Source organism: Solanum stenotomum, chromosome 1, assembly GCF_019186545.1.
Source record: "Solanum stenotomum isolate F172 chromosome 1, ASM1918654v1, whole genome shotgun sequence".
Classification (NCBI taxonomy): Eukaryota; Viridiplantae; Streptophyta; class Magnoliopsida; order Solanales; family Solanaceae; genus Solanum; species Solanum stenotomum.
The window spans coordinates 2,608,987-2,623,341 of record NC_064282.1 but is presented as its reverse complement, the minus strand read 5'-3'; the positions used below and the strand labels follow the sequence as shown (position 1 = coordinate 2,623,341).

Genomic DNA, 14,355 nt, shown 5'->3' with positions numbered 1-14,355 from the left:
AATGATGCACCTTAATTTTTCATCAGGTAAGATATGTGATAACTCTCATCAACATAAGTGAACTATTTTATTGGATATTGTCAAACCTCGTTTTAATGTTAGCATTCTCCGCAACTGATTTTCATATTATATTTACTTTTTATTAACAATATTCTACTTATATATCATCGACATTTATTATATATAACAATATATTTTTTTTGTAAAATTATTCCTCCATAACAAGCATACTCAACTATTGTGTTATGATTTTTGTAAGAAATATATTATATATAAAAATAAAATATTAAAATGTATATAGCAATGTCATTCACAAAGTAAATTTCAAGTATAACTATTTAAAAGGAAGAAATTGTATTTAAATGGTGTCTATCGATTATGATCATAACTCATAACTGATGTTTACCTTTTTACATTCATACTCTTTCAATTTTTTAGGTTAAATTGGTTTAAAATGCATTTGTTCTTCTCCATACACTAAATCATTAAATTATTTTTTTGTGTACTTTTGCTTATAACAACTAAATGAAATCTAAATGTCAAATATCAGTATACATATATAATAGGCCAAACACATATACAGACCCTTAAACTTGTCCCTAAATTTCATTTTGGCACCCCAACTCAACCTTGTTCCATTTTAACCCTTCAACTCCAATTTTTATGTTTCATTTTAGCATTTCCTTCCAAAGAACCAACAAAGTGAGATGTGTGTACTTCACATGCCATTATTGTGTTAAAAAATAATGGATGAACATTGTTTTTTTATTTTTATTTTTTTTAGAGTTTCTGTACATTATTGTGCGAAAAAATAATCTGCGAAAGTGTGTTGGTTTTTTTTTTAAAACAATTAGTTAATTTAAATAACATCACTTTTTTTTTTTCATATCTAATCTACTTGGACTAACTCAAATATCAGCTTTCTAATTTTTCATTCAACTAATTAAATACGAGTAAAAAAAAACTCATGTTCATTGCTAATTAATAACACTACCAAAAAATGTTGAAACTCGATAGACTTCGTTGAAGGGTTAAAATGGAACAAGGTTGAGTTGGAGTGTCAAAATGAAATTTAGGGACAAGTTTTTAAGGATCTGCATATGTGTTTGGCCTATTTAATAACACTTCACAATAACATTCATAATATTTACAACCAAACCCTATCATTATAACAAAGTTTGACTGTACATAACCAAAAAAATAATCCAATAGTTTTCTTTTGTCTCCATTAGAATTTAACTATGATATTTGTGATTTACACTTTTTTTCATCCGCTATTAGACCACACTCTTAATTACCACGATAATTTAATACAAATCAAAATACCATGTTACAGAATTCAAATTGTGTACCCTCACGAAAAAAATTGTCCATAGTACCACAAGAAGATAACTTTTCGTCCAATTGAGTCTTCATCATTGTTTATTATTAAAGCCGGTTGGTTGTATTATCACAAGCCAACTAGTTTTGCGTTAATTGTCAACTTTTTACTCTATTCTTTTTTTTAAAAATTATTTGTATATAACCATATGACATTACTTGATCTAATTAATTTAGATTCACACCGTGTAAGACCTATTAAACACGAAAACGCTCTTTTGGGGTATAAAAGAAAGAAAAAGAAATAAATGATCATTAAATGGCCAAAGCTCAGCCATAATATAGGTAGATAGGAAATGTTAAAAGGATTGGTATTTAGCAAACCTGGTTGTTATTTGTCAAAGCTAGCTATAAAAAACAAATTTGTGTTCAAATTCTTTACACATCTTATGAACAAACAAGTCCCACCAAACTCTGTTGACTAACAGTAATCAAAACCCCACCAACACAAGTTGTTACACAACCCTCATTTATTAAAATGTTACTAGGAAATAATTATCAAGAAACAACACTATACTAGAGGAAATTATGGTGTATTATATTTTTAAAGTTATGCTTTGCGATGTAAGTAGCAAATTCTTACAAATAAATTTATGCGCCACATTCAAAATACTGGATTCAGATGAACCTGATAACCAGAGGCGCAACCAATGTTTGAACCTTCAAGAGCTCTATATTCTAATCTTTTTAAGTTATCGATTTTAAACTAACACTCTCTCTCCACCCCTGCTGCTAACATTAAGCTGCATCCGAAAATGTATATGCTACCACATCACCACAAATATCGTCCGCAAAAAGTGGAATTAATAAACCAGAAAATAAGACAAGTTACCTAAAATGTTTTTTTATGAACAACTACTATTTACATGTAGATATACAACTCTTTCTAGCTATAATTATACTATTTTAGAAATTTGAATTGATTTTTTTGTTTTCAACTATACCCATAATGTTAAAGAATAATATATCGTATTTAAGAAGAAACAATATGCAAGAAATAAGGTAAAATGATGCACCTTAATTTTTCATTAGGTAAGATATGTGGTATCTCTCATCAACATAAATGAACTATTTTATTGGGTATCGTCAAACCTCGTTTTAATGTTAGCATTCTCCGCAACTGATTTTCATATTATATTTACTTTTTAGTAACAATATTCTACTTATATATCATCGACATTTATTATATATAACAATATATTTTTTTTGTAAAATTATTCCTCCATAACAAGCATACTCAACTATTGTGTAATGATATTTGTAAGAAACATATTATATATAAAAATAAAATATTAAAATGTATATAGCAATGTCATTCACAAAGTAAATTTCAAGTATAACTATTTAAAAGGAAGAAATTGTATTTAAATGGTGTCTATCGATTATGATCATAACTCATAACTGATGTTTACCTTTTTACATTCATACTCTTTCAATTTTTTAGGTTAAATTGGTTTAAAATGCATTTGTTCTTCTCCATACACTAAATCATTAAATTATTTTTTTGTGTACTTTTGCTTATAACAACTAAATGAAATCTAAATGTCAAATATCAGTATACATATATAATAGGCCAAACACATCTGCAGACCTTTAAACTTGTCCCTAAATTTCATTTTGGCACCCCAACTCAACCTTGTTCCATTTTAACCCTTCAACTCCAATTTTTATGTTCCATTTTGACACTTCCTTTCAAAGAACCAACAAAGTGAGATGTGTGTACTTCACATGCCATTATTGTGTTAAAAAATAATGGATGAACATTGGTTTTTTTTTTTTTTTAGAGTTTCTGTACATTATTGTGCGAAAAAATAATCTGTGAAAGTGTGTTGTTTTTTTTTAAAAAAACAATTAGTTAATTTAAATAACATCACATATATTTTTTTCATATCTAGTCTACTTGGACTAACTCAAATATCAGTTTTCTATTTTTTCATTCAACTAATTAAATACGAGTAAAAAAAACTCATGTTCATTGCTAATTAATAACACTACCAAAAAATGTTGAAACTCGATAGACTTCGTTGGGTTGTCATTGATTTTTTTAAGAAAGAAAATCAACACACTTTCGTCGGTTATTTTTCACGCAAAAATATAGGAAAACTCTTAAAGAGAAATTGTTACTTTTTTTATAAAAAAAACAATGATAATCCGTCTGTTTTAATTTTTTACAATAATTAACTGATGATTGTCGATTTTTAAAATGCAAAATTGCAGTTGAATAACATATGTAGAAATAAATAAATCATAAAATTAGTATTTTGTGTTAAATGGTACATAAAAGAAATAGAGTTGAAGGGTAATCTTTTATTATTTTTTAAAAAAATACTTTTTTTTTGTCTTTCACTCTCTTAGAGAATGTGTGATGCACACTCTCTGCCACATCACTTAGAAGTGCCAAAATGGAACATAAAAATTGGAGTTGAAGGGTTAAAATGGAACAAGATTGAGTTGAAGTGTCAAAATGAAATTTAGGGACAAGTTTAAGAATCTGCATATGTGTTTAGCCTATATAATAACACTTCACAATAACATTCATAATATTTACAACCAAACCCTATCATTATAACAAAGTTTGACTGTACATAACCAAAAAAATAATCCAATATTTTTCTTTTGTCTCCATTAGAATTTAACTATGATATTTGTGATTTACACTTTTTTTCATCCGCTATTAGACCACACTCTTAATTACCACGATAATTTAATACAAATCAAAATACCATGTTACAGAATTCAAATTGTGTACCCTCGTGAAAAAAATTGTCCATAGTACCACAAAAAGATAACTTTTCGTCCAATTGAGTTTTCATCATTGTTTATTATTAAAGCCGGTTGGTTGTATTATCACAAGCCAACTAGTTTTGCGTTAATTGTCAACTTTAATTTTTACTCTATCCTTTTTTAAAAAAATTATTTGTATATAACCATATGACATTACTTGATCTAATTAATTTAGATTCACACCGTGTAAGACCTATTAAACGCGAAAACGCTCTTTTGGGGTATAAAAGAAAGAAAAAGAAATAAATGATCATTAAATGGCCAAAGCTCAGCCATAATATGGTAGATAGGAAATGTTAAAAGATTTGGTATTTAGCAAACCTGGTTGTTATTTGTCAAAGCTAGCTATACGAAACAAATTTGTGTTCAAATTCTTTACACATCTTATGAACAAACAAGTCCCACCAAACTCTGTTGACTAACAGTAATCAAAACCCCACCAACACAAGTTGTTACACAACCCTCATTTATGAAAATGTTACTGGGAAATAATTATCAAGAAACAACACTATACTAGAGGAAATTATGGTGTATTATATTTTTAAAGTTATGCTTTGCGATGTAAGTTGTAAATTCTTACAAATAAATTTATGCTCCACATTCAAAATACTGGATTCAGATGAACCTGATAACCAGAGGCGCAACCAATGTTTGAACCTTCAAGAGCTCTAGATTCTAATCTTTTTAAGTTATCGATTTTAAACTAACACTCTCTCTCCACCCCTGCTGCAAACATTAAGCTGCATCCGAAAATGTATATGCTACCACATAACCACAAATATCATCCGCAAAAAGTGGAATTAATAAACCGGAAAATAAGACAGGTTACCTAAAATGTTTTTTTATGAACAACTACTATTTACATGTAGATATACAACTCTTTCTAGCTATAAACAGAAACAGAACATTTTTTGTGATGTAAAAGAGTCAAAATCTATCCCCAAGAACCTTTTTTACCTATCATACATACTAATTTATACACCTGTAGTACCTCTACCTATCAGCCCCCCACAACAAGGGACAGCTAATTACATTACAAAGTCGATAATTTGATCTATAACTTGTCCTACACATGTCTTTATCAAATCAAGATTTTGTGATCAACTTTTTTTGACTTGTGCATTCTCATTTTTGTACTAACTTCAGCTACTTACATATCAAATTCTTTCTTGTTCCAAATTCCAACTTGCATTCTGATGCCAATGAAACTATCAAACTTCTCTGTACAAGATGATTCAAATACCTCAGGGACTTGATCAAGTGAGCGATCCACTGTGTCCGAGGACTCTCCCTTGTCTTGGTTAGTCTTACCACGAACTGCCTCAGTTATTCCATCTTGGAAGACCGAGATCTATCGAAAAGATTCATACCAAGTCAAAACTATTCAGAAGTTGAATTTACTAGGTCAAAGTTGTAGTCTAAATGGGACAAAGTTTCACCTGTGCATGTGACAAATAACTAATGCAAGTTGAAAGCATTAAAGAACCAAGATTAGCATAGACAATTGCTTCTGAATCAGTCTGTAGGCAAACATAGTACACACTAAATAACCAATGCAAACATAACATAAAAAATAAAAATTATTTGAATCTTGCTACTTCAAATGAGGATTTATTATTCTTGTACCTTTAGGTCTGAGTCACGACTACCAATCGCATCTGCAATGACAGTTTTTGATCTGTCAATCTCAATTGGGAGTTTGGAGTTTGGTCGTTTAACTCCAGTACTTATGGTTTTCCTCAGTACTTCCTTTCCATTAAGGTCAAACAGAGAAATATCAGTATGGAACTGAGAAACCTGCAATACATATTGTAGTCAATAGAAATGACAAAATGAGTTATTCAGCAGTTTGTGGAAAGGGAAACTGTAGTTAGTTAGCTCGCATAAAATGAATGTGCATACCTCTCCACTTTCATCATAGTCCATGTAGAATCGATTGACATGAATATCAGTACTTAAAGCATCATCAGAAGGAGACGATAGAACCCCTGATGGTGCAAGTACATCCTCCACAACAGAATTTAAACTCCGTGGAACAGTCATAACCTCTCCTAAACTACCTGCTGCATCGAGAGTTCCTCCTGACATTACAAGTAGCAGCGCCAAATGTACTCCAATTGAAGCAATTCGATCTGCCAACCCCTTAAGTGCATGTAGAGTTGGACCTTTTACGAATACCTAAAGATGCAGAGGTTGCTGAAATGTTAATATAATCCAATTTTTTCTATATTGTTTAACGAAGTAACTTTTCGAGAAAAGAGTTAGGGAAGTGCTTTAGCAGCCTTGTTGATAATTCTCGATTAATGCACTCTAGCATCTGTTCTACGACTAGAGCAATATATATCTTGATTCACTAATTCCATTATGTATACTCTGTCATTTCAGTTATTACACTAAGGACTTAGATAAATGATAGACTAATCAGTAGAACACATTGCTATGTATATACCTCATATCCAGCCCCCATTGGTGTGACACCCGAGTTGTTAACCGATTCTCTAGGCAGAGTGTCTGCATCATCTTGCTTATGAATTGCCTCAGCTGAATTCAAGAAAAACTGCCTGCAGATATAATCAGTAAGTTTTAATTTTAATCTCCTTTAGAGACCTTAGGAAAAAAATTCATTCGAACTGGAAATCAAAAGCTGACCTTCTTGCTACCTTCACAAGTGGAGTTTGTATTGTGTATGTGCAAGCCATCAATGATGCACCTAACAGAGACAGTGTCCCAAGGAAAATAGGCGACGAGAACATGTGATCAAGGTCGAGGGTGATCCATTTCAAAGAGAAAAAGCCAAAGAGAGGATGATCTTCAGGAAAATTCTGAAAGACGAATTCTGGAACATCGCCTTGGCCAATTATAGAACTTCCTGCAGGTAAGGAAAAAACGGAAAATAGAAAGAAATCCAGTTATCACAGAATATTCAAATAGAGTGGCACACATTATAATACAGAAATTGAAAAAAGAAAGAACAAGTGAAGAATTCAATACTTGAGTGTTATCAACTAGTATAAAAACAACAACATATCCAGTGCAGTCCCATAAAGTGTGTGATCTAGGAGCCGGGAAGGTAGAGTGTATGCAGACATTATCCCTACCTCAGATGTAGAGAGGTTGTTTCCAATAGACCCTCGACTCAAGGAAAAACAACCCAAAGCAAGAAGGTATAAAAACAAGGTTTCCTATTAGTTTAAGTAGAAAGGAAAACTGATCATCAAGGTGAATTCTAGTAAAAACAACAATGTTCAGTACATATATAGACATCAATATACTCGAGTCCTATTACCATAGAAATAATGCAGGCTCTATTTTCTGTTCTCCTCTTTGATATCGATGGACAACTCCAATCACACGTAATCCATAAAACGGATGCTCTGCAGTCTAGGACTGTTATTTGAACTACTAATTCCCGAATAATGAATGACAAAAGATCAAAGGCCAAACCAATAACTCATTAATTGAATGTATCTTCTGTCTATCATGCATGTTCTGCAGCCTAGAACTGCAATTAGAATGGCTGCTGCCCAAATAATTATGGAAAGGAATAGCCCAAAGACAAAATCTCTAAGTAAAAATCATCCAAGCATAATAATGCAATCTCTGATCATAAGTATACAAACACACACGTATAATTGAACACGGAATAGACATTGAGGATTCATATAATGAACACCAATAGTTTATGAATGACTCTGCAGGTGTGCATATATTTTGCAAATGTTTCTACAAGAAAAGTGTGAATTACATGGGGATTTGCAGGAAAATAAGTTTCCTACAGATTTTCATACTAATCCTCCCCATGTAATTCACATTTTTATTTATACTCCGTATGTATACAAATATGTGCAATAGACGAGGCATAAGGATTGGCTTATTCATCGAGGAATTACTAATAGCTGTACCCGCCCAAGTCTTTCATATTTACATTAGCATGCAAGTAGAGGTTGATTCAAAATTTTTACTTGATCGTCTCAATCTTTATATTGTTACCATTCAACAATTGCACTTTACAAATTATGTGTTAAAATTTGATATTTTGTTGAAATTTTAGTTAGAGACGTTTTACAAACATACATCAGCTTCATGTAAAAAAAAAAATTGGGTTGAGTTGAACTCGTACGTTCTTAACTACATCCACTATCTACTGCATGGATGAACGAAAAAAGAGCGCAAGTATTTGTCATTACCTAAGGCCATTAAGGCAGCAACAACAAACGTCTCACTAATTGCCAAAGGCAAATCCAATAGTCCTCTCAATAATTCCCTTTTAAGCTTAATTCCATTATTGCTAGTAGTTGCTTCCTCCGCCTTCTTCCTCTCCAAAAGCAGCGGCGCTACGCCAGAATCCGGCCAAGAAATTTTCTTTTTCTTGCTAAATTTCTTCCATTTTGAAGTCTTCAACTTACCGGTAAGAGTAAATGAAAAGGAACCTTTTTTGTTATAAACACCAAGAATTCTTGAATTTTGAGGAATCCATAAATGATTATGTAAATGGGGGGGCTTAATTGAAAATTTAAGAGTTTCCATTGATGTGGGAATTTTTAAAAGAGGATTTAATTAATTTGGTTTAGTTATGGAGTTATAACTACTATTTTTGGTTAATTTATCTATCTACATATATAACGGCCGGGGGTGCAAGAGAGGGTGTGTACTACTACAACTATTTATACTTAGTACTTCGTTAATATTTCTTAGTACTTACTCCAACGTACTTTTACACAAATTGTACTACTTGGCCAATATTTTAAGCAAACAAAATAAGGATCAGAGTAAATTAATGCATAATTTTCCTCTTCATTTCTCTAAAGAGTCCAAGCTCAAAAATATTTGTCTCATTTTGTATGATATTAGTATTATTTATTGTTAATTAGTAGTGTATTATATTTGAGATAAAAAGGGTTTTACGTATATTTTTTACAATTTACATTCTTAAAATCGCGAGTTAATAAAACTTCTTATACAATTATTGAGTATATAAATTTTAGTATATTAAAGAAATTGAAGAATCAATATTTGATGATAAATTCACACTAAATTAAATTGAGATGTTTTGATTCTCGTAAATAAAACTGTCATTCTCCGTAATCTAGAAGAAGGAAATTAATCGGAATACATATTTTGATGAACCCATTTTGCATTTTTTTTTCTAAAATTATTATGAATGATGGTTCTCTATATCACATACTAGTATTTATTTTTGGGGCAAACATGCAGTCTTTTTTAATCAGACACGCAGATTGATCAAAACTCTTGTCAACGTACTAGAAGTGTGATGTTGAAAGTAAAGCGGATTGGGCGTATAGTTATTGTTGGATCAAAGTATAGAGGTCGTATTAGGATAGAAGGTTGGTAAGATAACCAAAATTTGTCTAATTTCCTTATCGGTAGTTCTATTGTTATTACTACTATCCTACTATCTTATTCTTCAATTTTAATATTACATGTTTATTTTGCTTCAATTATCGTATTATTTGTTGCTGCTACTTGTTGATCTCTTCTTAATCGTTTTCAACATGATTTCTTCAATACTGTATTTGTTTTACATGCTTGATTTATGTTATGTTTTACTTGAGCCAGCTCGGAAATAACGTCTCTACCTTCACAAGATAAGGTTAAGGCTACATACACACCCTTCCCAAATCACCTCATTTGCAGGATTACACTGAATATGTTGAAAATTGAGAAATACCCAAAAATATGTAATGTACTAAATGATACAACAATGGCGCAAGCTTAGGCATATGGACAAAGACAACCATGCATGACGTGCTTCCATAAGCCTACAACTTGCATTATAATACACACTATCTCCATGACCATATGCATGTGTTTAACCTAACCAATTCTACATTCCTTTCATGTTTCAACATAAGTCTCATTTCTTACGAAATCAAAACATTTTCAATCACTTCCCATTTCCCAATAAGGGGGAATTTACATTTGCCTCATCTCAAACTTGTTAGTTTAGGACAAATAACAATACGTACGCTTCATAAATAATTAGTTCCTTGAAATTAGGTACTAATATTGTTAAATTGCCATTTATGCAAAAGCAAGATTCCAACCTTGCCGTGAAAACAGCTAGAATAAGGATTTTATTTGTTCTTTACCTTTACGCACAAGGAATATATGCAATGCACTCTAACAATTCCCAAGTATTGCTTTACTTGTGGGATATCCTAACTTAGCTATTTTATCTTTAATTGGATATGTTTAATTATTTATAATAATTCTTATAAAAGAATAATACCATCGCTTAAACCAATTCGAATTGCCAATGTCAACATATATACGACAAGTCTCTAATTAGACTGATCAAAGCTCAAAATTAGTATATATTGCTCGTACGGATCATTTGCTTCCGTTGTATTTTTATCATAGGTTAGTTAATTATTAGGCACATACATGGCAAGTCCGACCTAAAATTACATGGAAAGAAATCGTTTATATATTGTTTTACCAATATATATATAGCAGAACTTTACTTTTTCATTCTCATAAAATTAACACCATTTTCTTATAAAGAAAAAGGAAGTGTACAAGGTAGGGTACGATTCACGTAAATCCAAATAGTTATTATTATAGTACGTAATATTAATTTGTTGTCAATATAAATCTTATAAACTTTAGATTCGCCGAGACAGCGATGGCGTGCTAGGATAAGCCTACAACTTGCATTATAATACACACGACATGTGCTATTTGTAAGACTTCCATTGGACTACACACTAACCAATTTCAACAAAAGTCTCATTTCTTGCGTAATGAAACCATATGAAAAAAAGACACGCGTCTTGTTTAAACGTATGTTGCTTACTTTAATGCTAATACTTCAACTTCCCATCTATGCAAAGGGTTGAAAATGGTTTGATTCCAACAAATTAGAAACTGAACCACAAATTAAAACAGAAAAAATAAGGACTTTCTTTACCTTTACGTACCAGGATGAATATATGCAATGCACTCCAACAATTTTTCAAATATTGCTTTACTTTGTTTGTAGGATACCGATATATTTTTCACTTAATATAATTATTGAAAATATTCATTTTCTATAATTTCCCAATCAAACTAGAAGTTACCAAGAAATCATGACTAATACAATCGTTTTAAGAAAGAAAGTCGATTATATAAGAGAGAAGTAGCAAACATACACAACTAATCAAAACCAGAAGCCCAACGTATGATTTACCGAAAGCATTTGCACAAATGGCCTTTCGTGAGGCCACAATTTAAATTGTCCCTTCTTAGTCCAGAGCGCTAAATTTGGATAAGGAGGGACAGAATTTAAAGAGTGACATCAAGAAAGGCCATACGATGCAAATAATCCAAAGGATGGACCTATAACCCTTTTGGGCCAAACAAGAACTCATTTTGAACTTTCACCTGGGCTGCCGTTAGTCCAACTTGAATTACTCTACTTTGAATGAAATCCAAGCCCAAACATATTACCCACCAAAAACTTCATACACAATTGTATGGAGTCGATTGGTAGCTGGATAAGAAATAAGTTGTCCATGTATTAATATCCGTATAACTAATACATGTATAGTTATGAGAAAATCTATGTATTATTTGGATAGAAGGTGGAATAACTAATACATGCGTAAAATAATACATAGATTCACTCGTACCTAATCCATACATTACTAATATGTGCATAACTTTAACCAGCTACCAAAAGGCCCCTATGGGTTTATACAAATGGACGGAAGAGAAACTAGCATGAATGTGAATCAAGAATTCACTCAGGCCCAAACATCACCCTCTAGTTAATTAGTTACAAACAATTTGAAGGAGAAGCTACCACCATCTTTTTATTGGAGAGGGAAAACATGGTGTAGAGACTAGCTCTAATTAATACCAGTAAATACATAATCCTAAATCCTAACGACGTGCAAGAAAGTTGCACTGGTTTACTACACATATGCAGGTTTAGCACACTATAGGGTATACACTTATATATTTATGAAATTAGGGAAACAATTAAGAGGAAACCGACGATCAAGAAAAGCACCTTCATAAAGAACTTTGTCCAATCTAGGTGGTTAGAGTGATGGAAACCATGAGCATAACCTCCGTGAAATGAACCAGAAAAGAGGTATGGAACTCCGCTAGTCGCCCCATAAACAGTAGCATCATGAAATCCATGTACATTATTAAGACTAAACAAAGCTGAAATAGCTCCAACAAGAACAGATAATGTTGAGTTTTCAAACCTTGCACTCGGCATGGGCATGGACATGAGCCCCCCTATGGAATCATATTCATCATGTCGGAGGTAGTCCATATCTACAGCTGGAGCGGTTTGAGGTCTCTGCCCTACTGGACGTTTAGGAATATTGATTCCTGGTCTTAACCGAGATCTTGGGTCAGAACTTGCTTTGCCTCGTCCATATATTGGAACCAACTTGTGCTCTTCTATGAGAGCCTTACATATTGGACACTCGTGGGAATGTGAATGAACTTGTAACCATTCGTAAAGACATGGCCAACAATAAAGGTGTCCACAAAGAGTTACAATAGGATCTTGAGCTAATTCAAAACAGATATTGCATTCAAAATCACCAGAGTCAGAATTCATATCTGCTGAATGCAAAGCATCCAATGATTCACCTGTCGTATAATCCATATCCACAAACCAAGAATCAAAAACCTGCCAGCAAATCATAACCAGAGGCCGGACTTTACTTAACCTAGTGAAATCATGGAATGAAATGACAAGAAAGAAACAGAGAACAAGGAGAGCAGAAAATGTTAACCAGGCATAGAGCAGAGAGAGATAACCATTATTTTTTAGTACATTTACAAGCACCACGAACAATAACTTAAATGGCCTTCCGGAGAAAAGAGAAATGAAAATCTATAAATAATAATAGTAGTATGTAACGCTCCTCTCCGAAGGCCTAAAAGTTTTTCTTTATCACAAGTTATAGACATTACAGCTTGGGGTATTGAAGAAGCTAACATGGACCAATTTCCACACTGTATTACTTTCGTAGGAATAAACATCAAATAGTGTAAATAACTTACTACCCTCCAGTTCAACTATCTTACTTCTGAACTTTCACATCACAGACTGATCAAGAACCAAGTCTGAAGGAAATGAAAATATTTTCTGCATAAATTTAAGTAAGAAATACTTCCTCCGTTTCAATTTGATTGTCTTACTTTCTTTTTTAGTCTGTGTTGAAAAGAACGTCTCTTTGCTTTTTTGGCAGCTCGTTAATTCTAACTTTCCACATGATATGTTTAAGACCACAAGATTCAAAAGTCTTATTTACTTTCTTAAACTTCAAGTCAAGTCAACAAGAAACAGAAGGAGTAACTGCCAAAGAAACTCATTCCTGCATATAAGTGAAGGAGCTTTCTAGACATGAGTTTGTTAGTGAAGGCACAGTGGTAATAAGTTCAGTTTTAAGCTTTCTCTGTCATCAAGGGTGGTCACAATTTCAAGCCGTGGAAATAACCTCTCCCAAAAATGCAAAAACTGCACATAGCCTACAGGGCTGTCCTCTATGAGTTTATTTTCACAATGAAGCATTGCTTATCAAAAAGAAAGGATTTTTCCATGAAGTGAAAACTCACACAGAGTCTCCAACTTTCACTATAATGATAACCATCTAACTTCCTTGATACTAATACCAATAAAAAGCAATGATATAAGATAGCAACCTAAAATATGAAAAAACAAATCAAAAGAAAATTGAATTCTAAGACTTTTTTGTGACCCTTAATTAAATCTCCCAAGAAACTACCAACAAGTTAAAATTAGAAACGTACAATATTCCAAAACAAGATCCCAGCATAGTTGAACTTGAACCCACCAAAATATACTACTACAAGGATGTCAATTCAAACATTATTTACCCATAATTAATCTTCTCAAAAGTAACAATTTTTATTCAAGAAAACATTGTATCAAATTCTCTTACCTAAAAACTGGCAAAAAGAAGAAGCAAAACAGATCCAGTAAGCTAAAAAAGAAAGAAAGAGAGAGAATCCACCTGGAATCAGAAGAGGGAAAAGAAAATGGATGACAGACACTCCACAAGAGATGAAAAAGGGAAATTTGGAATGGGTTTGGCTAATACCATAAAGTGATTTTCTCAGCCCTATTGTCGGTAGCTGCCTAATTTTACTAGTCACCTATACAGTCTGCTTAGCTAGTTTTGTCAATGTTAATTAATC

The 14,355-nt window shown here is 32.2% G+C and overlaps 3 protein-coding genes across 5 annotated transcripts in view; 1 reads left to right on the top strand and 2 right to left on the bottom strand.

The window, feature by feature from the left end:
• Positions 1–14,355, top strand: part of LOC125871945 (tyrosine--tRNA ligase 1, cytoplasmic-like) — a 167,120-nt gene that overhangs the window by 126,979 nt on the left and 25,786 nt on the right. The window lies entirely within an intron of this gene.
• LOC125871920 (cytochrome c biogenesis protein CCS1, chloroplastic-like) lies at positions 5,056–8,765 on the bottom strand. The gene is made up of 7 exons (XM_049552635.1): positions 8,352–8,765; positions 6,814–7,033; positions 6,614–6,725; positions 6,067–6,342; positions 5,791–5,961; positions 5,604–5,684; positions 5,056–5,515 (listed from the first exon to the last, which is right to left on the bottom strand). The coding sequence occupies exons 1-7, from the start codon at positions 8,689–8,691 to the stop codon at positions 5,315–5,317; spliced, it is 1,401 nt and encodes a 466-aa protein (XP_049408592.1). The 5' UTR covers positions 8,692–8,765; the 3' UTR covers positions 5,056–5,314.
• LOC125872069 (uncharacterized) lies at positions 11,959–14,307 on the bottom strand. The gene is made up of 2 exons (XM_049552746.1): positions 14,172–14,307; positions 11,959–12,820 (listed from the first exon to the last, which is right to left on the bottom strand). The coding sequence occupies exon 2, from the start codon at positions 12,794–12,796 to the stop codon at positions 12,131–12,133; it is 666 nt and encodes a 221-aa protein (XP_049408703.1). The 5' UTR covers positions 12,797–12,820; positions 14,172–14,307; the 3' UTR covers positions 11,959–12,130.